This window comes from Thalassophryne amazonica, chromosome 12 (genome assembly GCF_902500255.1).
Source record: "Thalassophryne amazonica chromosome 12, fThaAma1.1, whole genome shotgun sequence".
Taxonomy (NCBI): domain Eukaryota; kingdom Metazoa; phylum Chordata; class Actinopteri; order Batrachoidiformes; family Batrachoididae; genus Thalassophryne; species Thalassophryne amazonica.
The window spans coordinates 26,254,459-26,282,305 of record NC_047114.1 but is presented as its reverse complement, the minus strand read 5'-3'; the positions used below and the strand labels follow the sequence as shown (position 1 = coordinate 26,282,305).

Below are 27,847 nucleotides of genomic sequence, written 5' to 3'. Positions count from 1 at the left end.
TTCTGCTGCGCTGTAGCAGGGACCATTGTCGCTTATGACACGTTCAGGAATGCCGTGCCGTGCAAATGCTGCTTTGAGTTTTAAAATCACAGCAGATGCAGTGCTACTGCTCAGTCTCTACATTTCAAAGTATCGACTGTAGTAGTCCACGACTGTGATATAGTCATGTCCATTCCATGTGAATAAGTCTGTTCCGATTACTTGCCATGGCCTTTGTGGGATAGCATGTGATAATAGCGGTTCCTTAGTGTTGGCACTGCACCGCTCTTGGCATATGCTGCATTGTCCAACAAGCGTTTCTATTTGCTGTCCCATTCCTGGCCAGAACAGAAGGTCACGTGCTCGGTTTTTGCATTTTTCCACAACCATGTGGTCAGCATGGATGCGGTTCAGCATCTCCTGTCTGAGGCTCTGGGGCACAATTATTTTTCACCTTTGAACATTATGCTTTCAGCTTCACTGATCTCGTCTCTGTGATTCCAGTACTCCTGCTCAAGTGGTGGGCATTGTTTGCGGACACTGGGCCAGCCTGATTTGATGACTTGTTTTAACAGTGTAAGCTGTGAGTCCTGCACGGTTGCTGTTTTCATCTCTTGAAGTTTTTTGTCACTCACTGCTAGGTTGCTTATGAGAGAGTGTATTTGTGCATCCATACCTTCACACAAGCTGTTATCACAGTACTCAATTGACTTTCTCGACAACGTATCAGCCACTGGTATTTCTTTTCCAGCTTTGTGCATGATCTGGATGTCGTATTTTTGAAGTTGCAGAATCATCCTTTGAAGACGAGGTGGTGCAGCAGCGAGTGGCTTCTTGAGTATTGCCTCCAGAGGTTTGTGGTCAGACTCCACGGTCACTTTCCTGCCTTACATATACTCATGACAGCGTTTACATCAAAAGAGCACCGCATACAGCTCTTTTTCGATCTGAGCGTAGTTTTATTCTGTGCTGTTGAGTGATTTGGATGCGTAGGCAACCGGTCTGCCATCCTGGAACAGTACGGCGCCTAGGCCGCTCTTTGAGGCATCCACCTGGAGGGTCAGTTCCTTCTGAAGGTCAAGGTCGGCTAACACTGGGTGGTTTGTGATTAGCTCTTTGATTTGCTCAAATGCTCTGTCGTGTACAGCATCCCAAATGAACTCGCTGTCCTGCTTTAGTAACAGTCTTAGTGGTGCATTCACCTCTGAGATGCGTGGAGTGAACCTGGCCAGATAATTGATCATGCCCAATATTGTCTTGAGTTCCGACTTGGACTGTGGTGGCTGCATGTCTTGTATGGCCTTCACTTTTTGTGGGTCTGGGCTGATGCCTTTGTTGGAAAGCTTGTGGCCAAAATAGCTGACTTCTTGGACACAGATTTTGCACTTGTCTGGGTTTAACTTTAATCCCTTTTCTCTTGTGCGTTGGAGCATTGCTCTCAGGTTTTCGTCATGCTCCTTCTTTGTTTTGCCAGAAATGAGAATATCGTCTACAATGGCAGCAACACCCCTAAGTCCTTCATATGTCTCGTCCACACGTCTCTGAAACTCGTCCTGTGCTGAGCTAATACCAAAAGGCAGCCTAAGGAATCTGTATCTGCCAAATGGCGTGTTGAAAGTGGTCAGCAGTGACAATTTCTCGCTCAGTTTAATGGCCCAGTAGCTTGATCTTGCGTCAAGTACACTAAAGTACTGTGCTCCTGCGAGCTTTGTTGTGATGTCTTCGAGTGTTGATAGAGGATAGTGTGGTCTCTGAATGGCCTTGTTTAGATCTCTTGGGTCTAGACATATGTGTAGTTTAGGTTTTTGGGCTTTTTCTACAACAACAAGGGCACTGACCCATTCGGTAAGTAAGTAAGTAAGTAAGTAAATTTTATTTGTATAGCACCTTTCACAGACAAGAGCCACAAGGTGCTTCACAACATAAAAAGCACAATACACCACACAATACACCACACAGTGGCCAAGACATTTAAAAACATAGCATAGCAGCCCAAAACCTAAGCAAAAGCTTGTGTAAAAAAGAAGGTCTTAAGTTGGCTTTTAAAAGTGTCAAGAGTCCAGTGAGCGCAGAGAGAGCGGGAGACCATTCCAAAGCCTGGGAGCAACAGCCTGGAAGGATCGCTCTCCTCTGGTTGCAAAACAGGTGCGTGGAACCATCAACAAATTTTGGTCCACAGACCTCAACGCCCTGGCAGGGGCATAAGGCTGGATGAGGTCACAGATATAGGAAGGCGCCTGACTATGTAGAGCTCTAAAGGTTAAAACCAAAATTTTAAAATTGATCCTGTAGGACACTGGCAGCCAATGAAGCTCCTTTAAAATTGGGGAAATGTGAGTCCTCCTGTTGGCTTGTGTCAGAATTCTCGCTGCAGAGTTCTGTACCAACTGCAGTCGACGGAACCCCTTCTTGTTTAGACATGAAAACAAACTGTTACAATAGTCTAAACGTGTTGACACAAAAGCATGAATAATAAGCTTTAAATCATTTCGTGACACCATTTTCCTGAGCTTAGAGATGGTAGGCTCAGTTACCTGTGTGTGTGTATATATATATATATATATATATATATATATATACACACACACACTTTGCACTGGGATACCAATTAAACAACTGCAAATTATGATCAAGACAATCTGTGCAGTAGTTTTGGTGTAATCCTGCTAACAGACACATGAAGGAATAAATAAATACCGATGATTTTAACGTGTCCTTGGCAGACATAACAATGCTCATACGGTTGAGGGTATTTAAAATGGTAAATGGACTGTATTTATATAGCGTTTTCCATCTGCATCAGATGCTCAAAGTGCTTTACAATAATGCCTCACATTTACCCCAATGTAAGGCTGCTGCCATACGAGGTGCTCACTACATACCAGGAGCAATGCGGGGATTAAGGATCTTGCCCAAGTGCCCTTAGTGATTTTCCAGTCAGGCTGGGATTTGAATCGAGGATCCTCTGGTCTCAAGCCCAACACGTTAACCATGAGACCATCACCTCCCCCATTTTTCTGTTATATTTTCAAGCATAAAAAGAAAAAAACCTGAATAAATAGCCTTTTCTCTCTCTCTCTCTCTCTCTCTCTCTCTCTCTCTCTCTCTCTCTCTCTCTCTCTCTCTCTCTTTCTATGTTAATTGTCATTGTGTTCAGTTCTGTGTTCATGTCTGTTAGTCGTGTGGTTTCTCTGTTTCTGCACTCGTTTGCATCCTTGAGTTCCACTTTAGTTTTCTGCCTTTTCTTCTTTGGTTTTTGTATTCGGTTTTGTTTCTACTTTTAGTTTGAGATGTTTTGGTTCTACTCACACCCAGGGCTCTTTTTGAGGTTTGTGTCACTTTGTGTTTGTCAGTTTCTGTGTGTTTTTGTAGGTGTGTATTGTTTCCTGGTCTCCCCTGCACCTGTTACATTTCACACCTGTTGCTTGTCTGTTTATTTGTGTTACATTAAGTGCTGCACCGTTCTGCTTTGAGTTTGCCAAATGATTCTTTGTCAACTCTCATTCCCAGTTTGTTGTTTGTTCCTTGACACCTCTGTGAGTTTTTCTGTTGTTTGACGTCTCTGTGTTCATTGTCCTTTGTTTTACCATCGATTTCTATTTACTCACTAGATGGAGGACCGGGGCGATGCGCTCATTTGCTGGCTGTTTCCAGAGATTCCGCCATCTTGGTTAACATCTGACAACCAGAGATAAATAGAAATCAATGTTTTTAAGAGAGTTTCAGGATAATCTGCATTTTCTGTGCTGTTACATTTATTCAAACTCAGTCCCACATTTGTACAGACAATATTTGTCAAAACAAATACAGAAGAGAATCAGACAATTTATATAATAGACTTGATTGAATTTGTTGGTCCCAGTCCAGATAGAAAATAATACCATCAGTTTGTCAAACACACTATGTCTGTCATGACACCAGATACTAGTCTGATCCTTAATTAATTTCATTATGAAGTTAAATGTGGTAAATAATCAGGGGTGAAAGTAAGAGCTTCACACACTTGCACCATTTTAAATATATTAATATTAAAGACTGCTCTTAACCCACCTGCGGCGCTGCTTTTATGGAGCGCTTCTCCACGAAAATATCAAATAATATAAATAAATGGAACAGCGACGCCAGCCAGGGTGAAAATACAACCCCAAAGTTGAAAAGCCAGCATCTGTGATAGTACAGGGGTCTGTTTGTGCCCATGGCACTAACAAAGATGTCTATCAGTTTGAACATTAAATATCTTGTCTTTGTGGTGTTTTCAATTGAATATAGGTTGAAGAGGATTTGCAGATCATTGTATTCTGTTTTTATTTACATTTTACACAATGTCCCAACTTCATTGGAATTGAGGTGATAAGACTATTCAATCTGGACCAAGCTGAAAGAAATCTGAAAACACTAGATTGGGGGCAGAGAGACTGAAAGCTCTAAATCTCACGGTGGTCAAGCAGACAGGAGGAATGGTGAGGATGAGAGAAGATGGTGATCTGCGGGTACGGCCGTGTGTGTGTGCGTGTGAAGACGTTCGATGAGGTACGGAGCGGCGAGGTTGTGGAGGGCCTTGAAGGTTAGAAGGATGATTTTATAGTCAATGCTGTGAGTAATTGGAAGCCAGTGAAGTTGTTGAAGAACGGGGGTGATGTGGTGAATAAATGGTGTTCCTGTGATTATCTGAGCTGCTGCATTCTGAACCAATTGGAGCTTATGAAGAAGCTTTTGAGAGAACCAAATAGGAGAGAGTTTTCAGCAGTGCTGACAGAAGTGAGTGACGGGTGTAGACGATTCATGTTTTGGAGATGGAAATATGCAGACCGGGTGATGTTATTGATGTGGGTTTGAAATGACAAAGTACCGCTGATGAAATTGAATATTATGTTTCTGAAATATATTACTGAAGGGGAGAAGATAGATAATGAAAAGGATGGGACCAAGGACAGAGCCTTGGGGAACACCAGAGGAGAGGGGAGATGGCTGTGATTTAATGTTTTTAACTGAATATACTGAGTGCGGCCAAAGAGATAAGATGAAAACCAGTCTGAAGGAGTGCATGATAAACCAAGAGCTGCCAGTCTATGAAGGAGGAGAGAATGAGAAATGACCTATTTAACCTTTAGTTAACCAGCTGACAATCATTTGTCAGCTTGTTGCTGTACCCGAACGCTGCACAAAAAAGCATTTTCAGATTAAGTCAACGCATCATCATATTTCTATTTAATCTAATGACCGACAATGCAGAATAACTCTAAGCAAGATGGCAGCTGCTGGCAACAGCTCACAGGCTGCATCCGCCATCTAGAGGATTAAATAGAAATCAATGGTTTTGCTTATTTGTTAAATGTTTTTTGGTTTGTGTTATATGTTAACTCCTGCTGTTGCCTTTGAACTCCCTCTGTTTGTTTGGACTGGACTCCTGTGTTTTGGTCAAATAAATCACCTTTGTTCTCCATTTACATCCTGTGCAGTTTCTGTGTCCACACGAGATGTCATTCCTATCAAGAAGCCAGCCCTCCGCACAACTGTGCATGTGCGCGCATGCACATTTCTCTCTACCCAGACTTTCACACTTCCCCCCGTCGTATTGATGGTGCCTCTCTTTACCGCACTGAACTCCCCGACCGAGTGACCGAGGAATGAAAATTCAACAACAGTATTGTATTTCCAACACAATATTGTCAGGATGCACAACTCAATTGCTCAACTCGACAGAACATTCACATGCAGAGTTAAACTGAAGGAACCCACTGAAGGAAATGCACATAATTTTTGTCTTTACATGAAAATACCACAGCAATAAGTGTCTTTTCAATTTTAAAAAGTTCAAATTTGCATGTGCATGCTATATTTATTGCACAATATTGTCGGGACGTGGAACTGTGGATTTATGCCTGGGGACGCATCAATTGACAGAACACTGATCTGTACCAGCAGCAATAAATCAGCAGCTCAGCTGAGCTGAGACGTCCTGCTGCTGTGTTCAGAGCAGCACGACTCATCAATCCATTACCATGTATATATAATAAATTATGAACTTTGGCAGGATTCCAAAAAAGTTCTCCACCGCACGACATAAACCTTCCACCCAATCCAGATGGGCACAAAGAGTGCATTAATTAATTCCACATGGTCCACATTAATTCAACCCATTTTTGTATAATACAGAATGAATTCAGCTTTGAATTAAATTCCATTCAAGGTGGTTTAAATCCTCAGATTTCATACACAGGCAAGACGGTTTACACCAGTTCCTTGGCCAAAAGTCACAGAAATGTAATGAGAATATCGAAAACCGTTTATTTGTGGCTTTGCCAACATGTGCAGCTTTCCAGCATTTTGCACCTGTTTCTTGATGAGACTCATTGAGCGTCTGTGTGCGCTGACTGAGTTGCCCTGATGTAAAATGGTGACCACGCCTCCTCACCGTGACACTTCTCAGACTCTAGTATCTTCATTCATTCATTCATCTTCAACCTCTTAGTCCAATCTAGGGTCACGGGGGGCTGGAGCCTAACCCAGCAGTCATAGAGCGTGAGGCAGGGTACACCCAGGACAGGACGCCAGCCTGTCACAGGGCCGACTCTAGTATCTCTTCCAGTAAAATGCTGGAAAGCTGCACATGTCGGCAAAGCCACAAACGGAGAAGGGAGACAACATTTCCTTCTATAATTAAACAGTTTTCAAAATTCTTGTTACTTTTTCCATTATTTTTGGGGAATAAACGGGAGTAAACCATCTTGCCTGTATATGAAACCTGAGAATTTAAACCTCCTTGAATTTAATTCAAAGCTGAAATTATTCAATACTATACAAAAATGGATTTAATTAAAATGGACCATGTGGAATTAATTAATTCACTCTTTGTGCCTGTCTGGATTGTGTGGAAGGTTTACGTCGCACGGTGGAGAAGTTTTTTTTGGAATCCTGTCAGTTAATAATTTATATATATATATATATATATATATATATATATATATATATATATATATATATATATATATATATATATATATATATGTGTGTGTGTGTATTTTGAAGTGGATTGATGAGTCGTGCTGCGCTGAACACAGCTGGAACAGATCGGATCTGTGTAACTTTCAACACTAATATTTGGGAATGTGTGTGTGTCAGAGTAAGTTTAATACTTTACTTACATAATTTAATATAAACTTATTTTACTGGCGGGATATCAGGTCAGAACGGTATTTTAACATGTATTTTGCGAGCTTTTTTCCTAGTGTGTTCACTCGCGTATCCACATTGAAAAAGCAGTAACATCTGGTCATTTCATCAATATTTTTCCCGGTTAGGAGGCGTCATATCATAGCCAGTCACCCATTTCTATTGTCAGTTTGAATTCTACATGCCAAAATAATAAAAAAAAAGTATATCAATGTAAACTGTACTGCTATGAGTATTAGTTTCATTAAAATCTTAATGATACCATCCTGAGTACAAACATGAGAAACACAGTTGATTAATCTGTATTTTCAAGCTAAGAGCACAAAGCAAAAGATTTTAATTTTGTCGTGTTGATGGAGGAGCGCTCACTATTTTTGGCACGGTGGGCCGTCCTGCCAACCCTGTGGAAGGGAATTGTTGCCTGGGAAATTCATTCATATTTTCCAACAATAAATCCAAAAGGTCAGTGTTTTGGTCCTGTGTGGACGGACAATCAGTGTGACTTTCAGTGGGATCAGTAGGACCAAGAAGACGACCATAAAAACCACTTTGAGTGTTCTGAATAATGATGCTGGTTGATGTGAACTTGAAGCTTTTTGTGTTCAGACTTAATGTGAGTAAACTGTTTCTGATTGGTCCACAGAGTGAAGCAGCAGAGCTCAGAGGTTCTCAGGGTTCCATCTGATCAGCAGCATCAAACACACCTGAACCACATGTTTCTGGTCTGTTGACTTCAATCAGATATTATCATTGGACAGTTTGTTCATAATGTCTTCATGCTGCAGCAACAAACACTTTGAGGATGTTTATTCTCTCATTTATATTCATGAGAGCATCATTCATGGGTTTACTGTTGTTGAAAGTGATGATTTGAATTATTTGTGCTTTATTCAAATTCTGATCTCGACCTTTCAGAAAAAAAATGATTTAAATGATTTAACTTTTCAGTGTTTTTAACTGAACTGGATTTTATGAACAAACTCCAGAGAATTTCAAACACTAAAAAAAAATAGTATAATGTGAAGACAAAATCCTCACTTGTAAAAAAGTGATGAGTTTCTTCGTCCATGTTTATATTCTGCTGCAGAATTTCGAGGAGGACATGTTGATGTTTGTTAAAAATGAGCTGAAGAGCATCCAGAAGGTTCTCCTGACAAATGATGCAGAATACTTGGAGAGTCAGAGTGAGGATGATCAGAGGAGCATCGGACTGGTTTTCCTGGACCTCACATTGACCTTGATGAGGACAATGAATTATGATGAGCTGGCTGACTGTCTGCTGAGCAGTAAGAGGACTTCTGTCCACATTTAACACAGACACTAAATAACACGTGATGTTTGTCCATTTGAAATATATTCATGTGTGAATTCTATCAGGAAAACAGGAAGTGATGTCATCATTCAATAACTGATCTGTGCTGTTTGTTCTTTCAGGAACTCGTGCTGAAGTTTGTCGTCGTAAATTCAAATCTAACATGAAGCAGAAGTTTGAGCGTGTGTTTGAGGGGATCTCTAAAGCAGGAAAGGCGACTCTTCTGAAGGAGATCTACACAGAGCTCTACATCACAGAGGGCGGGGCTTCAGAGGTCAACGAGGAACATGAGGTCAGACAGATTGAAGCAGCATCCAGGAAAACAGACACACCACAAAGAACCATCACATGTGAAGACATCTTTAAAGTCTCAGCTGACACACAGCCACCAATCAGAACAGTGCTGACAAAGGGCGTGGCCGGCATCGGGAAAACAGTCTTAACACAGAAGTTGACTCTGGACTGGGCTGAAGGACGAACCAACCAGGACGTCCACTTCATATTTCCATTCACTTTCAGAGAGCTGAATGTGCTGAAAGAGAAGAAGTTCAGCTTGGTGGAACTTGTTCATCACTTCTTTGCTGAAATCAAAGAAGCAGGAATCTGCAGCTTCCAACACTTCCAGGTCTTGATCATCTTGGACGGTCTGGATGAGTGTCGCCTCCCGCTGGACTTCCACAGCAATGACATCCTGACTGATGTCATAGAGTCGAGCTCAGTGGATGTTCTGCTGACAAACCTCATCAGGAAGAACCTGTTTCCCTCTGCTCGCCTCTGGATCACCACACGACCTGCAGCAGCCAATCAGATCCCTCCTGAGTGTGTGGACATGGTGACAGAGGTCAGAGGCTTCACTGACCCTCAGAAGGAGGAGTACTTCAGGAAGAGATTCAGAGATGAGGAGCAGTCCAGAAGAATCATCTCCCACATGAAGACATCACGAAGCCTCCACATCATGTGTCACATCCCAGTCTTCTGCTGGATCACTGCTACAGTTCTGGAGGACGTGTTGGACACCAGAGACACACCAGAGCTGCCAGAGACTCTGACTAAGATGTACATGTACTTCCTGGTGGTTCAGTCCAAAGTGAAGAAGGTCAAGTATGATGGAGATGCTGAGACAGATCCACTGTGGAATCCAGAGAACAGCGAGATGATTGTGTCTCTGGGAAAACTGGCTTTTGAGCAGCTGCAGAAAGGGAACCTGATCTTCTATGAAGAGGACCTGACAGAGTGTGGCATCGATATCAGAGCAGCCTCAGTGTACTCAGGAGTCTTCACACAGATCTTTAAAGAGGAGAGAGGACTCTACCAGGTCAAGGTCTTCTGCTTCATCCATCTGAGTGTTCAGGAGTTTCTGGCTGCTCTTTATGTCCATCTGACCTTCATCCAGTCTGGAGCCAATCTGCTGTCAGAAGAACAAACATCCTGGTGGACTAAAATATTTATTAAACCTGAACTAACACGTCTCCATCAGAGTGCTGTGGACGAGGCCTTAAAGAGTCCAAATGGACACCTGGACTTGTTCCTGCGCTTCCTTCTGGGTCTTTCCCTGCAGACCAGTCAGACGCTCCTACGAGGCTTGATGACACAGACAGACAGAATCTCAGAGACCAATCAGGAAACAGTCAAGTACATCAAGAAGAAGCTCGATGACAATCTGTCTGCAGAGAGAAGCATCAATCTGATCCACTGTCTGAATGAACTGAAGGATCGTTCTCTAGTGGATCAGATCCAACAGTCCCTGAGCTCAGGACGTCTCTCTGTAGAACATCTGTCTCCTTCTCATTTATCAGCTCTGGCCTTCATCTTACTGTCATCAGATCAACATCTGGATGTGTTTGACCTGAAGAAATACTCTGCTTCACATCAGGCTCTTCTGATGCTGCTGCCAGTGATCAAAACATCTAAAAAAGCTTTGTAAGGACAGAGACACTTTGATATTTGAACACTAACTTAATTTATAATATGAAACTCTAGTTTTTAATCGTCTCTGCAGGTTGTCTGCCTGTAATCTGTCAGAGAGAAGCTGTGAAGTTCTGTCTTCAGTTCTCAGCTCTCAGTCCTCCAGTCTGACAGAACTGGACCTGAGTAACAACCAGCTGCAGGATTCAGGAGTGAAGCTGCTGTCTGCTGGACTGGAGAGTCCACACTGTCACCTGGACACTCTCAGGTCAGGATTTAGTTTCTGCTTCAAATGTTTCAAAATGTTTCTCTGAATTCTAAACTGTTTCATCAGATTCAGTTTCACATCAACACTCAGATATGTCGTCTGAACCAGAACTAAAGGATTTCAGTCTCTGTTGTAAACATGTCAGGGTGGTGCAGCGGGTATCACATGCTCACAGCAATAAGGTCTTAGGTTCAGTTACCATTAAAGTTCAGGTCCATTCTGTGTGGAGTTTACATGTTCTCTCCGTGTCTGTGAGTTTATTCCTGACATTAAAATCATGTTCATTAGTTTCTGTCTCCTCCCACTGCTCTTGAACAAGGTAGTGTCTGTAGACCTGTCCTGAGTCTTCTCTGTGGCTCATTTTTTTCATCAGATCCTCAGATCTCTCCCTCCACCTTCTCAACACCCTCTCCTCACTGGTCAGCACTTTAACATCAACAAACTTTATTACTTACCTACTGTACATCCTTTCCAGTTCTGTGTCCAATCAGAACAAGTCCTTTTCTCTTTCTTCATCCACAGTTCAATGTGTCTTTTTTTTTGTTTTTGTCTCTTCTCTTTTCACTTTACACCTCCTCCTGTTTCCTGTTGACTTTCTTCTCCTCTCCAATGATCTCAGTTCTTTTCTCCAACCTTTTTTCTCCTTATACTTTCCTGAACACCATCATTCCTCCTCCCAGTCTCCTCGTCTCCCCTCCGTTGTCCAGATGTTACATCCAGCACCTTCCTGCCTGTCTCCCTCACCACATCTGCAGGATTTTTCCAGTTGTCCAAAATCACATTACCTTCATCCAGTGCCAAGAGGTGAGACGGGCACTTCCACTTTCTGATCCTTGGTTCAGCTCTCTCTTTCTCTTTCTCTTCCTCTTTCTGCAAACTCATCCTACAAACCTCCACTCTGTGTCCTGCCACCACCTTACAGTCTCTTTTAGTTTGAATCTCCTACATAGAATGTCGTCCACCTTCCTCCTTGATATCATATCAACCCACAACTTCCTCATCACTCTGTTCTGTATCGTTCCATTGAAGTCTGCTCCAATCACCACTCTTCTGCTTAGATTCTCTCTCTACCTCCTCATTGAACTCATTCTAGAAATTTTATTCCTCCATCTCACTCCCTACTGTTCTGTTCTGGAATGTCAGATGTTGTTTAACAGCTCCTGATGTATATTTGTAAAGTTCTGTGGTCCCTCAGATGATGCTCCTGTTTTTTGTGTGTCTGCTGTTTTCTTTGAATTTTCCTGTGAAGTTCTTCAGGCTTCAGCTGCAACATGAGATTGTATATTCTGTTTAAGTTGTTTAATTCCAGTCACCAAAGTCCTTCTATACAGATTCCAGGCCTTTATGTGGTGCTGTAACACCCCCACAACAAATGTAAAAGAAAACACTGAGCATGCACATAACCAGTGTAAGGAGCTAATCAATGTATCAGAAGAAGCTCCACTACAACGAGGCACACTGGGGAGGACGTCATAGACTAATTCAATCAGGAATTTTATTTATTTGTTTTATTTTAGCGTGGCTCCGCCTTCTACTCCATCACCTGGTCCATGCTTCTTGCTGCTGCATCCTGACCATCCTGCTCTCGTGGGTTTCCTCCACCCAAACTGGCCTCTCAGTGATCGATCGATGTGATCGATCAAAAAACAGAACGTGTCTGGTACCTTTCTCTTCCTCCCAGCTAGGGCTCAGGATTTAGCTGGTTTAAAGTCCATCCTGGCTCCGTTGAGGCGATCAAGCTGGAGCTTTTCTGAAATGACGACGTCATAGCCCTGCCTCTGCAACCTCAGTCACTCATTATGAATGACATGTTGTTAGGGCCCTGTCCCACTGGCGTTTAGGAGGATTTGCGTATGGATTGAGCACAAAATTAGCTCATATTCGCCAAACATCCGCAATATCCGTGTAACATGCCTGTATGAGTTTGCCGTCATCCGAACACGTCCGTGATCATCCCCAGAGGCACTCATGTCTGCAGCCAGGATTTTTGAGCTGTTCAAAAATCTGGATGCGGATAACATCCCCCTTACATACTCCATACATACTCAATTCATACACAATACGAGGTCTGTGAGAAAAGTATCCAACCTTTTTATTTTATGCAAAAAATATATGGATTTAATTCATATGTTTTTACATCAGCCAAGCTTGAACCTTCGTGCACATGCGTGAGTTTTTCCACACCTGTCGGTTGCATCATTTGCCTGTGGGCAGGCTTTGAGTAAGCACTGCTCCACCCCTCTCGTCAATGTTTCATTGCAAGGAAATGGTCGGAATGATTTGGGCTTTTTTTCCATCAGAATTTTTTTCAGAAACTGTTAGAGACAGGCAGCTGGAAACCATTCGAAAAATTTATTTGGCTTTTGGTGAAAATTTTACGGGCTTCACAGAGAATAAGGAGTGTTACTACAGCTTTAAGGACGGCCCACAGTGGCGCTCGGCGCGCCACGCTCCAAGCCACCATTGAGAGGCAGAAACCACCACATCATTTCTAAACGGATCACTGTGTGGAGCCGGGACCGTCGTGTGCAATTTCTCTGGTTATCACAAGAGCTGGACATCAGCCATTTTCTGGCAGATTTCACTTTTAACAAGAGATTTTGTCATGGAAAGCTGCGCAGAGGCTTCACGCGTCACGACAGATTCGCTGATGAAGTGAGACAAAGGAACACCTCCGTTTCGGAGTGTTAGAGGACAAGTTGGGACATGTCCAGCTCTCCACAATTTCTCTTATACTCACTCGACTGGTAAGCACTGAAAGCCAAGATAGGCTTGTCCCAACTAGAAATTGCACACGACGGTCCCGGCTCCACACAGCCATCCGTTTAGAAATGATGTGGTGGTTTCTGCCTCTAGATGGCGGCTTGGAGAGCGGCGCGCCGAGCGCCATTGTGGGCCGTCCTTAGTAGTAACACTGTAGTAGTAACACTCCTTATTCTCTGTGAAGCCCGTAAAATTTTCACCGAAAGCCAGATAAATTTTTCAAATGGTTTCCAGCTGCCTGTCTCTAACAGTTTCTGAAAAAATTCTGATGGAAAAAAAGCCCAAATCATCCCGCCATTTCCTCACAATGAAACAACGACGAGAGGGGTGGAGCAGTGCTCACTCAAAGCCTGCCCACAGGCGAATGACGCAACCGACAGGCATAGAAAAACTCACGCATGCGCACGAAGGTTCAAGCTTGGCTGACGTAAAAACATATGAATCAAATCCATATATTTTTTGCATAAAATAAAAAGGTCGGATACTTTTCTCACAGACCTCGTACATACTCACACTATGCGCTGTATATCTGCCGTTAACCAATGATATCCACAACTGATGGGGATTTGCAGCTTGGCAGCAGACTGGGACAGTGTGTAAAACAGATATATATCGTGCCCATCATGTCCACATCACAAACTAAAATATGTTGTAGCGATTGCATACAAATTGGCCATGAACAAAAGTGTTTTTATTCCATCTTCTTTGCAGCTGATTTGTGGACAATCTGTTAATGCATAACAAACATGTCACGTAAACCCAAAGTACTATATGTGGCAGAAAGCGACATACCTGCCAGTCAGTGCCAGTCCAGCTGTGTAAATCCACAAAGACGAAATAGCTGCTGCAATCCAGGACTTTTATTTAACACCAACAAAAGGAAGAGTTGCTGTTTAGCCACAACTCACACTGAAGTCTATTTTCTCTGACACTCTCACAAAAAAAAACACTGTCTCACACCCCAAGCGGCTTCCCCCCTCCCGCTCCCCAAATTCATGAACAGTTAACCCTCACATGACAACATGAACAAACTCCGTGATCAACTTGACCAAGTCCAGCAAATACTCCAGAGTCTGTATTGTTGGTGTGAATAGTGATACGACGGCTCGAGTGCGCTTATTTTATGATTGCAATGCAGATGCCGTGCACGCGCAACATGTGCGCGATGCATTCATAATACACCCATAATACTGCCATGATAATCTCAATGTGTCGGATCAGTTTCCTCAATACATGCGTTATATAACCATGATTGTTCATCATATATTCACTATATATTATTAATATATCCGTAATTCATACTGGGACATTTGTCATTTTTCTCCATTTTTGTTGCGGACGACAACGAACGCCCACAATTTGTAGACTCCATTCATGCGCAATTAATTGTCTCCCCAGTGAGACAGGGCCCTTACCAGTGTAATTTTTGTCGCTAGCAGAAAGCTGAAGAGATGAAGGATGGCTGTGGTTAATGGTGGGACCGTAACTAATAAAATAATCACAGAAGAGACTTTCAGTTTTTAAAATGTTTTTCTTTTTTCTTCTTGGTGGAACAAAGTGGTGGCTTCCTCCAGCTTATGGTCCATGAAAGCTCCAAAACTTGGAATGGCATTAAAAAATAAATAATTATCCAGAAAAAAAGAGAGGGAACACCCTAAATTTGAAAATCTGCATGATGGCAAAACACCATTGTGCCATTACTTCAGGAGATCCCTGGACTAGAGATATAATTTTTTTAAAACAAAAGTACTTTTTACCAAGTTAGTTGTTTAATTGATAGAACACTCAAAATTATTTCATAGCTACAGCCCAACAACACATCACTCGTAGCCTTTAAATATTTAACAATGTGGTTTAACTGAATAAAAACACTTTGTTTGACTCATTGTCCAAAGCTGGTTTATGAATCCTGTCTGAGGTGGAGAACGTGAACTGAACCTTTGCATGACAACCCAAATCTTTTTGTTGTTGATTATTTTCTCTGCAGGTTATCTTACTGTGATCTGTCAGAGAGAAGCTGTGAAGTTCTGTCTTCAGTTCTCAGCTCTCAGTCCTCCAGTCTGACAGAACTGGACCTGAGTAACAACCAGCTGAAGGATTCAGGAGTGAAGCTGCTGTCTGCTGGACTGGAGAGTCCACACTGTCACCTGGACACTCTCAGGTCAGGATTTAGTTTTTACTTCAAATGTTTAAAAAATGTTTCTCTGAATTATAAACTGTTTCATCAGATTCAGATGTGAGTATTTTTTCTTGACTACCGATTTTAACAATGAATCAGTGCAGTTGGAGTTGGAGACAGGGACCTCTTTCAGTCCTCACGCTTTAAAGTGCATTCAGAGTTTCTTCAGGAGTTCAGGTTTAGGTAAACTCAACAATGTCTTCTGCTGGTAAATGACTGATCACTTCCTCCATGATTGTGTTAATGTTCAAGAGGTTTTCAAAATGTCTGTGAGCACTGATGTTATCTCTGGTCTTCAACCGGCTCTGGCCGCCCTGGCTTTGAAGAGGTCCTTGTCCTTTGGTGGAGGGGCCGTAGATTGCTTTGGTCACACTGAAAAAGCCTCTGCTGACCATATTTAACACATGAGGGGATGGAATCTGTGCAAAAAACAAAGACATCAAATACAAAGTATAATCATTGCAGTACAGCACACTGGCTGTACTGCAATGATTGTACTTTGCATTTGTCTGACGGAGTTGTGTCAGAATAAAACAGGAATGCATGTTGTTATGAAGGCAAAACTTAATTGCACTGCTGACAGTCTTGAAACAACAGAAATCAGAACTTGCATTAATTGGTGTTTAGGATCAGTGGGATGAATGGTGTGCACACTACACATTCACCCTGACAAAATTAAAATAGTGGGAGGAGATGATTGTAGGTCATCAGCCATGAAATAATCTATTTGGATTATTCTTTGCCCTTTATGAAACAACAGAATGAGTCTGCTTTCAGCTGTACCTTTAACGTGATGATAACTGTGAAGATAAAAGCAGAGATTTTATTTAACAGCACAAACAAGCACACAGTCACACAGTTGTTGAGTTTGTTTTCAGAAGGAGCCAGAACTTGTCACTCTGTGTTTCTTGTCCTGTGGTGTGTCTCATTTGTCACACTTCATCTCGTAGCACCTGCAGAACGCTGCTCGGCATCTTGTGGAACAAAACTGTTTTCAAAGTTGGAACTACAGTTGTTATTGCAATAATTTTATTTTTTGACGGAAAAGGTTCTTAATTTGATCAGAAAATAGTCATTGTACTTTGGTAAGAACAGCATTTTGTATACAAATGTACTGAAATGTACTGGAAAAAAAAAAAAAAAAATATATTATATATATATATATATATATATATATATATATATATATATATATATATATATATATATATATATATATATATTGTATTGCTGGATGAAAAGTCAAGCAAATGTAGAAACAATGACTACGTTTACATGCCGTTAATATTCGGGTTAAGGTCAATATTCTGGTTTCTGAATCATTAGGAATAACCTGCTTATATGCTTAAGCAGACAGAGTTACTCCTGTATACATTGTCATTGGTATCATTTGGAATATCAAAAAAGAGATCCACACAGCCAGTTAGCTCCCAAACAAACCTTTAATGAAGCCGATAGACGCTTCATTAAAGGTTTGTTTGGGAGCTAACTGGCTGTGTGGATCTCTTTTTTGTTTTTTGTGCTATATTTTTTGATCCTGCACGCCAATACAGATTGTGATGTGCGTGTCATCTGATTATTTTTTGCATCATTTGGAATATCCCCATCTAAACAGCGGCGCACGTCTTCCACCGGTGCTTGATTTGGTCTGGCATTCGTGCAAATCCTGCTTCATGTAAAACCCCTCACTACACACTTTTCTCAAACAGGGATTAACATTTTCTCATTTTTCTCTCCTGCGGGCTGCCTCCGCATCAAAACAGCGAGCGTAGTCTCTGGACCTGTTGCCAGATTTGGCGCAGCTACGCACAGAAGAGAGGCGAGCGGTGTGAGTGGCCCGGTGCGGCATTTACCGAGCCCGCAGACGGTAAGCACATCGGAGGCAGTGAGAGCAATCGCAGTGATATGACGACTGGTGCTGCAACCGGCCCATCTGATAAGGACGCAGAACACAATGCGCTGTTTACATCTGCTTCTGTGGTGTCCGGTGGGCTGCGCGTGCCACATACAAGTAGTTGCTGTACTCAAAAGACCAAGATTCCGTGTGGATAGGACATGCGCAGAACACAAAATAATGTTCCTTTCTATGGGGATATCCCGATGCGCGTTTATATGACCTGATATTCAGGTTAGAAAAGGAGTAACCCAGGGGTCTTATTCAGGTTTTTAAAAACCGGAATATGAGCATATTCGGGTATTTGCACGTGTTTACATGGCTATGCGCAACCGGTTATTGCTAATATTCCGGTTATGAAAGGGTTATTGGCTGCATGTAAACGTAGTCATTGATATTATCAGCAATGTGAAAAGTGCTCTTGAATGGTGACCAGACTTGATCAAATTGACTCCCAACACATTACTGTGAACATCAAATACAATTAATAATTTGGTTTGACAGGGAAGGTGTTAGGAATGGGACCAGGAATGCGAGGTTTTGAACCCGAAATGCAAAGGCAGAGTCAGATGGATCAGTGGCAAAACCCCAGGTGATTTATTACAGTCAAAGTGAGAACGAACAAAAGCTTAAAAGTGGAATGAAGAAAACTGTTAGAGAATCAGGATTCAAAAAAGTTGAGAAAAAAAATACAATTCTTCTCAGAGGGGAAAATCAGAAAGCAGTACTCACAAACCGGAGGGTAGAACAAAGCTCTGTTACCATCAACCAAAAGACAAACAATGGACTCACAAAGGAAAGACAAACCGGGAATGTTTTAAATAAACCAGCTAATCAACCCAGGTGTTAATGATTAAGACAGGTGAGGAAACAAGAAGAACCACAAAAGGGCAGCAACAACAAAAGCATTACCAAAAGACAGAGTATAACATAAGACCCTCAAACAATCCAATAAACCTCTAAGAAATAAATGCAAACCTAAGGAGCGAATGGAGACACTTAACACAGAACACTAAAAGAACAAACAAACACGAGGAAATATCTAAACAACGAAAAGGCAGAAAATGCAAGAGGCATCAGATGAGGGAGAAGTCAGGATCCAAAAGTAACGTGATTAAGAACAAAACTCACTGTGACCAATATCAAAATACAACGACCATGTAAAACATAATCGTCATCCACATAACCAGGTAATCCAAAACTAATGAAGAAGGGAAATACAGGCAGAGTGGACAGTGGACATGAGACACAAGAGATGAAGTGAAGAGGATGAAGCAGGAGGAGGACAACAGGTGCACAGGGTGGAACACACACACACAGGAGCAAGTGCACAGTACTTCATCCATGCACACACACATGCACAATAAGCACAGAAAGTAAAAAGTGCAACAGGAAGACAACCAGGTAAATGGAGAGGACTCAGAGAAGGAACAGATCTAATCAATACACACGAGACAGATGACTAGAGGGTGAAATTAAACATGCAACAGACTAGAAAAGAATCACAACTAAAATGTAATCACTTGTTCCTCTTGTCATTTACAACCACTCCACAAAATTTCATCAAAATCCATTCAAAACCTTTTGAGTTATCCTGCTGACAAACAGACAGACAGACAAACAAACAAACCAACTCGACCGAAAACATAACCTCCTTGGCAGAGGTAACAATCCTCAAAAGAACCCCAGCTGGGCGGAACCACTACAGAAGCAAACACTTTCAGATTTGACTCAGGAGTAAGTCCTACATTGGTCTTGAGATCTGTTTGTGTCAGTGTTTATCTCTGGATTCCATAATGTCTAGTGGGTGAGGGTCTACAACTCCCTGTGGACAGGACATCAGTTACTTCCCCAGCCAGGGCCAGAACCCATTTACAGCTGGGTGGACTGAGACAAACTGGTAAATGGACTGCATTTATGAGGTCTATTAGAAAAGTATCCGACCTTATTATTTTTTTCAAAAACCATATGGATTTGAATCACGTGTGATTGTGTCAGACAAGCTTGAACCCTCATGCGCATGCGTGAGTTTTTTCACACCTGTTGGTTGCGTCATTCGCCTGTGGGCAGGCTTTGAGTGAGCACTGGTCCACCCCCCCTGTCGGAATTCCTTTGTCTGAGAACTTCCTGAGAGACTGACGCTTTGCTTGATCAAAATTTTTTCAGAAACTTTGAGGCAGGTCCAAGTGGACACCATTTGAGAAATTCAGATGGTTTTCGGTGAAAACTTTAACAGCTGATGAGAGATTAAGGAGTGTTACTATCGCTTTAAGGACAGCCCACGGTGCCGGACGGCGCGCCGCGCTGCAAGCCACCATCGTCAGCCTGTTTAGAGCTGAAAACTTCCAAATTTAAGCCTCTGTTGACCCAGGACGTCGTGAGAGAACAGAGAAGTTTCAGAAGAGGTCGGGATCAGCAGTTTATCCGGACATTCCACTGTTAAAGGAGATTTTGTAATGAAAGACGTGCGGACAGATTTGCGTGTCGGCACCCAGCCACTCATCGAGCGGCGCCACAGAAAAACACCTCCGTTGGAAGCATTACAGGACAAGTTTGAACATGCCCAGCTGTTAAACAATTTCTCGGATACTCACTCGACTGAAAGCCATCGAAAACCGCCTGAATCTTACGAATGGTTATCAACACGGAGGTGTTTTGCTGTGGCGCCGCACCATGAGCGGCTGGGTGCCGACGCGTGAATCCATCCGCACGTCTTTCATTACAAAATCTCCTTTAACAGTGGAATGTCCGGATAAACTGCTGATCCCGACCTCTTCTGAAACTTCTCTGTTCTCTCACGACATCCTGGGTCAACAGAGGCTTAAACTTGGAAGTTTTCAGCTCAAAACAGGCTGACGATGGCGGCTCGGGGCGCGGCACGCCGTCCGGCGCTGTGGGCTGTCCTTAAAGCGATAGTAACACTCCTTAATCTCTCATCAGCTGTTAAAATTTTTACCGAAAACCGTCTGAATTTCTCGAATGGTGTCCACTTGGACGTGCCTTACAGTTTCTGAAAAAATTTTGATCAAGCAAAGCGCCAGTCTCTCAGGAAGAAGTCAGACAAAGGAATTCCGATGGGAGGGGTGGACCAGTGTTCACTCAAAGCCTGCCCACAGGCGAATGACGCAACCGACAGGTGTGAAAAAACTCACGCATGTGCACGAGGGTTCAAGCTTGTCTGACACAATCACACGTGATTAAAATCCATATAGTTTTTGAAAAAAATAAAAAGGTCGGTTTCTTTTCTAATAGACGTCGTATATAGCGCTTTTCCATCTGCATCAGATGTTCAAACCTTTACATGATGACACAAATCTTTTTCTTGTTGATTATTTTCTCTGCAGGTTATCTGACTGTAATCTGTCAGAGAGAAGCTGTGAAGTTCTGTCTTCAGTTCTTAGCTCTCAGTCCTCCAGTCTGAGAGAACTGGACCTGAGTAACAACCAGCTGAAGGATTCAGGAGTGAAGCTGCTGTCTGCTGGACTGGAGAGTCCACACTGTCACCTGGACACTCTCAGGTCAGGATTTAGTTTCTGCTTCAAATGTTTCAAAATGTTTCTCTGAATTCTAAACTGTTTCATCAGATTCAGTTTCACATCAACACTCAGATATATCGTCTGAACAAGAACTAAAGAACAGGTGGGACACTCTTCTCCTTCTTCTCTCAAAGTGATGGTTATAGAGGTGATCCTAAAACCTCCTGGAGGAGGAGACCAATTTAAAATCCTCTGAGAAATGTTTTGGATCAGTAGACTTAAGGTCACAACTTTTCCTGGACTGAATGTAGAATGTGACTTTTGTCTGTTTTTGTGATTTGTGGACTCACATTGATGTGTATTTTAAATATATATATTTTTTTCCTTTCTTGCTTGTGTGTCTCCATTTAAACTGTGAACTTTAAAATGGTCTGTTGTTCAGTGTGTTTTTAGTTTCTCGATACATATTTGCTGATCCTCTTGTCAGTCATGTGACCTGTGACACACTAGTAAAGCTCCACCCATCTAACACCCATGGGTGCCTTTTTAAACCTTTCTTTCCTTCCTGGTTTTGTGCTAATATGTTTGCAGTGTTTAGGCCCCTGTGTTTTTAATTAGTTTGTCATGTTTAATTAAAGGCTTTTTGATATGTTTTTCTTTAACAGAAAAACACCTGCGCCGCAAAGCGGTGATCATCATCTCACTGTGTGGGGAATTAGCAAATTGGCGTCCCCTCCCTGCAGCTGCAGGCGTCCCTGCTTCTTGAGCTGCACAGAACAGAACCAGTGTAAAAGGTTCAGCGGTTCTTTTCTGCAGTTGTCCTCTGGGACAGACGCTCTGCTCTGCGGTGACTCCGGACGGATCATCCTGCAGTGCTCCCGTTTCTCTGCTGTTTCGCTCAGCAGGATCCTGCTGTCCGGTGGAAAAGTCCACTTAGGACGCAGCACAGAACCAGAACTCTGCATCCAGAAGAGGCGTTTGAAAGTGAACAGATAAGAGTGTAAGAACGGGTTTGAATTTCACCAGAGAGGACAAACTGCCCACTCATGGAAAAAACGTTTGCAGCAGAGCCTGTTTATTGAGGGTTTAGAAATTGAGCTGCGTTCACATTACGTGCTGAAGTGACTTGAATCTGACCTTGTTTTTTTGTGTGCCTTGTGATGCAGTGTACACTTGAACAAATTACAACATATATGTACTTAATCTAATTTTTTTGTTAACCCTCACCACATAACCTGGTTATTTAACAAAATATACAATTAATTGTATTTTACAGTATATTCTGTTTAATATTTAAACAACTGAGGTATGTTCGGCTGGTTTACCAAACTAGATTTAGTGAATATAGCAGAGTGTGAATGTGCCAAATCAAATTATTTGATGTGAGATTTGAGTTCCTTACTGTTTTATAAGCCGTCTGAACATCTCAAGTTTAATTTATGTGTTTTTCCTGTTACCTTCCTTTGTGTTTGTGCTCAGAGATCAGATTCAGTGCTGAGTTCATTCTACTTTCTAGTGATATGACGGCTGTGAGATCAGATAATAGTCACTTACAAACAGGAAAAACAAAACAAAAACGATTCAGGAACAAATATCACAAGGACTCAGAAATGGATGGATGTCATCAGAAACTGTAACGATGAAACCAGGGCCAGAAAGAAAGTCAGCAATGCAGAATCACTGACATCTACAACAGACATCTGTCTTCATATGTCAGAAATGTCACAGAGGATGTAAATCTAAGATTGATCCACACAGTCAGATGATCCTTCTGGTGCTACACCATAGTTAATATGACTGACGGTTGACAACAGATAGAAATAAGTAAGAAAATGGTGAGACCACTTTTCACCTTTTAATATGCAGAAATGTTATAGGTGGTTTTACAAACATCAAGCTAATTATTGAGCTAAATATTGAGACAAATATGCACCTTAATAAAAGAGCTAATCATTGCTCCCTAAAAGACAGATTAATAAAGCATCTTTGACAGACATTTAGCATGTGAGGGCATGTTTATTCAAATTTGCAATACATGGATGTTTTGTATAAGAGTTATATTGTAGCCTGAAGTCTTTTGATGTCAATTTCAATTGCAATTTCAGGGGCACTTTTAAAATAATTATAATCATAATAAAATAAGGAAAAATGGCCGTTTGTGCAAAATTTTATCCATTTTATTGGGGGGGGGAGGCGCTCAGAGGGGGTCCCGCCCGGGGAATAATTCAGTGTGGAACCGCCACTGCGGGCATGCACAATATTTTGGAAATATGCCTCATATGTTCTGCATTTGCAGGACATAATTTGCAGGTAAGTTATGCAATTAACACACGTTTCTTGCAATTAAATCATAAATCAAAATACATCCATTGATTGGCTGAAAGCTGCAGTCCTCATGCAAGCAGACCATTCACACTCAGAGTAAATATAAAGTCTTAATCTGACCTGTTTGTTTAGGTCGGATTCATCATCACAGCCTGATGAAAATGTTTGTCAACATAAAGCATCCTGATTGAACATCTGAAAATACTAATTCCTTGTCGTGGCTCAAGAAATGTAGCATTTTAAAGCAAGTCCCTCTGTGGTTTTTCTGCTCCAGCTGCATCTTCAGCTGCATGAACTAGAGGATGTCGGCTCTTTGCACCACAAAGTTGAAAGTCACAGCGCCTCATTTATTCAACTCGGCATCTATCACAGCCATCAGTCAACTCTTCCTGTGATGTAAATAAATCCCATGATCCACCTTGGCAAAAATAATATTAAAAAAATGTTAAATTACTCTGTTTGGCATATGTCAATATTTAAAGGACATGTCGCATGTTTTTAATATGCCAGTTACCAAGACAACATAAAATTATTCATGACTGTAAGTCTTTCTGCACACATGTGCTCATAATTAGTGATCAATGATGCATTTGTGGAGGCCGAATGATTTCTTGTCTGTCAAAGAAAAAAGTCAAGACACTGATCGTTTGTTAAATAACAGGCTTTTCAATATGAAGTACTCTGGATGCTGTGCCAACCAGGTAACGGAAAGGTAACAGCCAGGGCCGTCAAACAGTACATTTAGTTAAAACAGAACATTTAGTAAAACATGCAATATTCATTATTTTGACATATTTTATTCCTCTCACTCTGAGTGTTAGTAGGTGCATGTCTGAAAGACGTGTCACTCAACAATTCGCAGCATTTTTTGGCATGTGACATACATTTTAGAATGAGCAGAAACATCCCGATGACTGACAAAGGGAAACAGATATGCTCCATCCAAAAACAAAGCTTCTGTGCTGCCTTTCGAAAGTGATGGCTCAGATTTACAGACAGGAGACGACACACTTCACCCTGAAACTCTTAACTTTTTCAGAGTGTCACATTTTGAAACCTAAAGTGTGGTGACGTGCTGTTTGTGTGATTGCTGGTTTACTGAAGCTGTGGACATGGACGTGGGGACATCTCCATGATGCTGTTTTTGACAGACTTCCTGACACGCAGATGGATTTGTTACATTGGAAAAAGTCCGAATACATTATTTCCAGGAGTTAATGGACATTGTTTAACATTTCACAATGGTGAGAAAACTAAAGGCGAAGCTGCAACTGGTGATTGCGTGTGTGCATGCTTCTTTGATTGTGTGGAGTTTACCCATTTTGTGTTTTGTGGCATTTTTTTTTTTTTTTAAGTCTGAGACACTGTGATTTTGGAACTGGAATGTGTGTGTGCTGCAAAACTCGTGTGTGTGTGTGTGTGTGTGTGTGTGTGCTGCTCATTGCTCTTGCACGTCAGTCAACCCGTGGTGCATTCAATGCCACTGGTATAATCGACATCTCATGGATGAGGTGTCGATTATACCAGTCAACTTGAACGCAGCACAGGTGTGCTGCTTCTGTTGCTGCAATGCATTATGGGAGTTCAGCCTTTGGGCTTTTTTTTTAATTATTACTGATATTGTAGTACATGTTGATTTAGCAGTGTTGTTAGTGTTCTAGATTTGTTGTGGTTTTCTAGTTCAAGTAATATAGTCCGTTTGGTGAAGACGAGTTATGTTGTCACCATGAGTGAAAATTGCCTGGTGTTTGATGGCTTCAGCCACCGTTTGTGTTGTTTTGTGTGAAAAATAAATGATGTTTCTTTTCAGCAGCTGGCAGGATGCATGAAGACAAAACCTCTGGCTCATTCTTCCATGCAGTTTGCCACATTATGTAATATAGAGACAACTTGTCTTTTGATAAACACAATAATGGTGTTTAATTTTTTTTATGTATTTATTTTTTCTGTGTTTGTTTTGGGTTTGTGATTGCCTTTGAATTTACTCAGAGGCCCCTGCGGTGCTTAAACTCAAAACTGGCTTATCGTTAGTCGACAGTGTACCGAGTCACTACTAAAAGTTAGTGATTAGCTGTAATTTCCGCTCAGTTTTTTAGTGGTTTATTGGTTTACTGTTATAAAAGTTACCTTTTCAGTTAACACATTAGAGGTTACCAAAGCAAACTTTTGGTGAGCTGTTCACAAACCTGGCCAGTGGTGGAAACACAAACCAAGCCCTTCTGACCCGTACCATGCTGTGCAGTACTGACCTGAACCACTCAGTGGAAACGGGGCTGTCAGCACACTGACTACATCATCATGATCTGACAGCTTCATTAACGTGTTGAACATATCCAAGATGTGTCAGCATTTTTAATAACGGTCAGCATACGCTGGCTAAATCATGATGGTGTGACAGGGCCATTAGGTTCAATTCCCACCAAAGTTCTGGTGGCCTCATTTATAAAACATTGTGTTGGCTTCATGCTTAAAGTATTCATATGAACAGAAGGCAAAAAAAATGACACACACACACACACACACAAAAAAACCTTATACAACCATTTGTACACACACATGCAAGCAAAATCATGTTTAATAACAAAACACAACTTTGAATTATGCGCATGTTGATCTGCCTCATGTCCCGCCCTCAACACGCCCACATTCAACCACAAATGGTCCCCTCATGAATATTCAAACAGATGTGAAGCCTGAAACATGAACTTAACAAGAAAGAGCAGGACAAGAAATTTTTCTGAAACAGAAATCAAAGCGCTTGTGTTCAGATAAAAAACAATAAATACAGAGTGGTAACACTAGGTGGTGAAAGTAAGCCAACAATTAATTCTAAATCCATCCATTCATAAGGACCATTCACTCATTGTGTAGCAGGTTTCTTCTGAAATTTAACATTTTGCTGACTTATGGACAGACTGTAACTTTAAGAAGCTTTAAGAAACTTTAAAAATCTTCACTCAAGAACCAGAATGAAACTTTCCAGATAACAAAATAACTAAATAATGATTCATCATTAGTTGCTGTGACATAATCGTGTTGATGTCTTTATTAAGATAAAATCTCAACAAATAACATTTGTGGAGCAAAAATGTGGACCAATTTTTAATATCAGATTGAACTGCAAACAGTGCTAATGTTGAAAACATACCAAATTAAATAACATGAAAATTCCATTCAGTGGAAATACTGGAGCACAGACTTCTCAAATGGTCCACGAGGAGAATGATCTGCACAACAAGCTGTTTTATATGAGATATTTGGAATTAAATACTCAGACAGGAGAGAGACAGTCTGATCACAAAATGTAGCAGCCTCTCCAAGCATGGCTCTTAAATCACCTCACAATTATTCACAATGCTGTGGGTTAAAACATGGTAAAGTGATGAGGCATTTATAAACAGAAGGAAAGAAAAAAAAAATCACCCCTTTATACTTGTTGTGGAGGGGTAACTATCTGTGGACACCAAACACAGATAGTTACCCAGGCTGTAAACATGTTTATTTCTGCTCTAAAGTTGGACATTTAAACATGGGCCTCTGTGGAAAGTAACTCCTTTTAGGAGTCAGCCTCAAGTGGCCAATCAAGGCAAAATTTTCAACTTCCGGGTTTGCTTAATTTCCTGTGGGTGGAGGTTGGGGTTTGGTTCTTGGGTACTGCTTTGCAGCTGCATGTTACTCTAATGTGTCTAATATGATTAGAACAGGTTAAATACAGAGGATTAATTTCCCTTCAGGGATCAATAAAGTTTATCTGACTTTATTCAATAACACATTACTGTTAACAGATAAATATATCTGATGTATAAAAGTCAGGTGTGTGTATGTGGGAGTGACCACCTATAATATGTCATATGTATGGACAGAGACCTTTCTTTCTGTCCACATGTCCAAATATTCAGCAAACATTAGCTCCTAATGTTAAATCAATGAAAGTATTGATCAGTCATATCAAAGTACACTGAGAAGGATTAAAGTTGTCTTTAATGCTGTTGATGTCTTTAATCAAAGACAGTTCATATGTTTTCTGTCTAACCAGGCATCATCCAGGTCTCCTGCTGGTCCAGTTAATAATCATGTTTGACTGAATAAAAACACTTTCAGATTTGACTCAGTGTACACTGCTGGTTTATTGATCCTGTCTGAGGTGTAGAACAAACTGGAACCTTTGCATGACAACACAAATCTGTTTCTTTTTGATTTTGTCTTCAGGTTGAGTTTGTGTGATCTGTCAGAGAGAAGCTGTGAAGTTCTGTCTTCAGTTCTCAGCTCTCAGTCCTCCAGTCTGAGAGAACTGGATCTGAGTAACAACGATCTGCAGGATTCAGGAGTGAAGCTGCTGTCTGCTGGACTGGAGAGTCCACACTGTCACCTGGAGACTCTCAGGTCAGGACTCATCAGTGTGTGCAGCAGCTCCATAAATCAGAGTGAAGCTGCAGCTTTGCTCCCTGTCATGTTGTGTGAGTGTTGATGGATATCTGTGTTTGTAACCACAGTAATGAGCTCATCCTGCAGCAGACATCAGTGTGTCCGTGCTGCTGCAAAGTGGGGACGTCCTGATACTGTCCTCACATTG

The 27,847-nt window shown here is 41.5% G+C and overlaps 1 protein-coding gene and 1 long non-coding RNA gene across 7 annotated transcripts in view; one reads left to right on the top strand and one right to left on the bottom strand.

Annotated features, from left to right (window-relative positions):
* The window catches only part of LOC117522635 (NACHT, LRR and PYD domains-containing protein 3-like), a 173,336-nt gene that overhangs the window by 138,773 nt on the left and 6,716 nt on the right, over positions 1 to 27,847 (top strand). For 3 of the 6 annotated variants that reach the window (XM_034184082.1, XM_034184081.1, XM_034184084.1), the window contains 7 exons: positions 7,796 to 7,874; positions 8,240 to 8,438; positions 8,587 to 10,384; positions 10,464 to 10,637; positions 15,388 to 15,561; positions 20,818 to 20,991; positions 27,484 to 27,657. In XM_034184082.1, the coding sequence (XP_034039973.1) occupies positions 7,796 to 7,874; positions 8,240 to 8,438; positions 8,587 to 10,384; positions 10,464 to 10,637; positions 15,388 to 15,561; positions 20,818 to 20,991; positions 27,484 to 27,657 (2,772 nt within the window). Of the gene's footprint in view, positions 1 to 7,795; positions 7,875 to 8,239; positions 8,439 to 8,586; positions 10,385 to 10,463; positions 10,638 to 15,387; positions 15,562 to 20,817; positions 20,992 to 27,483; positions 27,732 to 27,847 lie in introns of all 6 variants that reach the window. The other 3 variants (XM_034184086.1, XM_034184085.1, XM_034184083.1) reach the window with 3 other exon arrangements.
* On the bottom strand, positions 684 to 27,515 carry LOC117522641. Its single transcript, XR_004564272.1, has 3 exons — positions 25,862 to 27,515; positions 3,389 to 3,397; positions 684 to 693 (listed from the first exon to the last, which is right to left on the bottom strand). It is a non-coding gene; the product is annotated as an uncharacterized LOC117522641 (long non-coding RNA).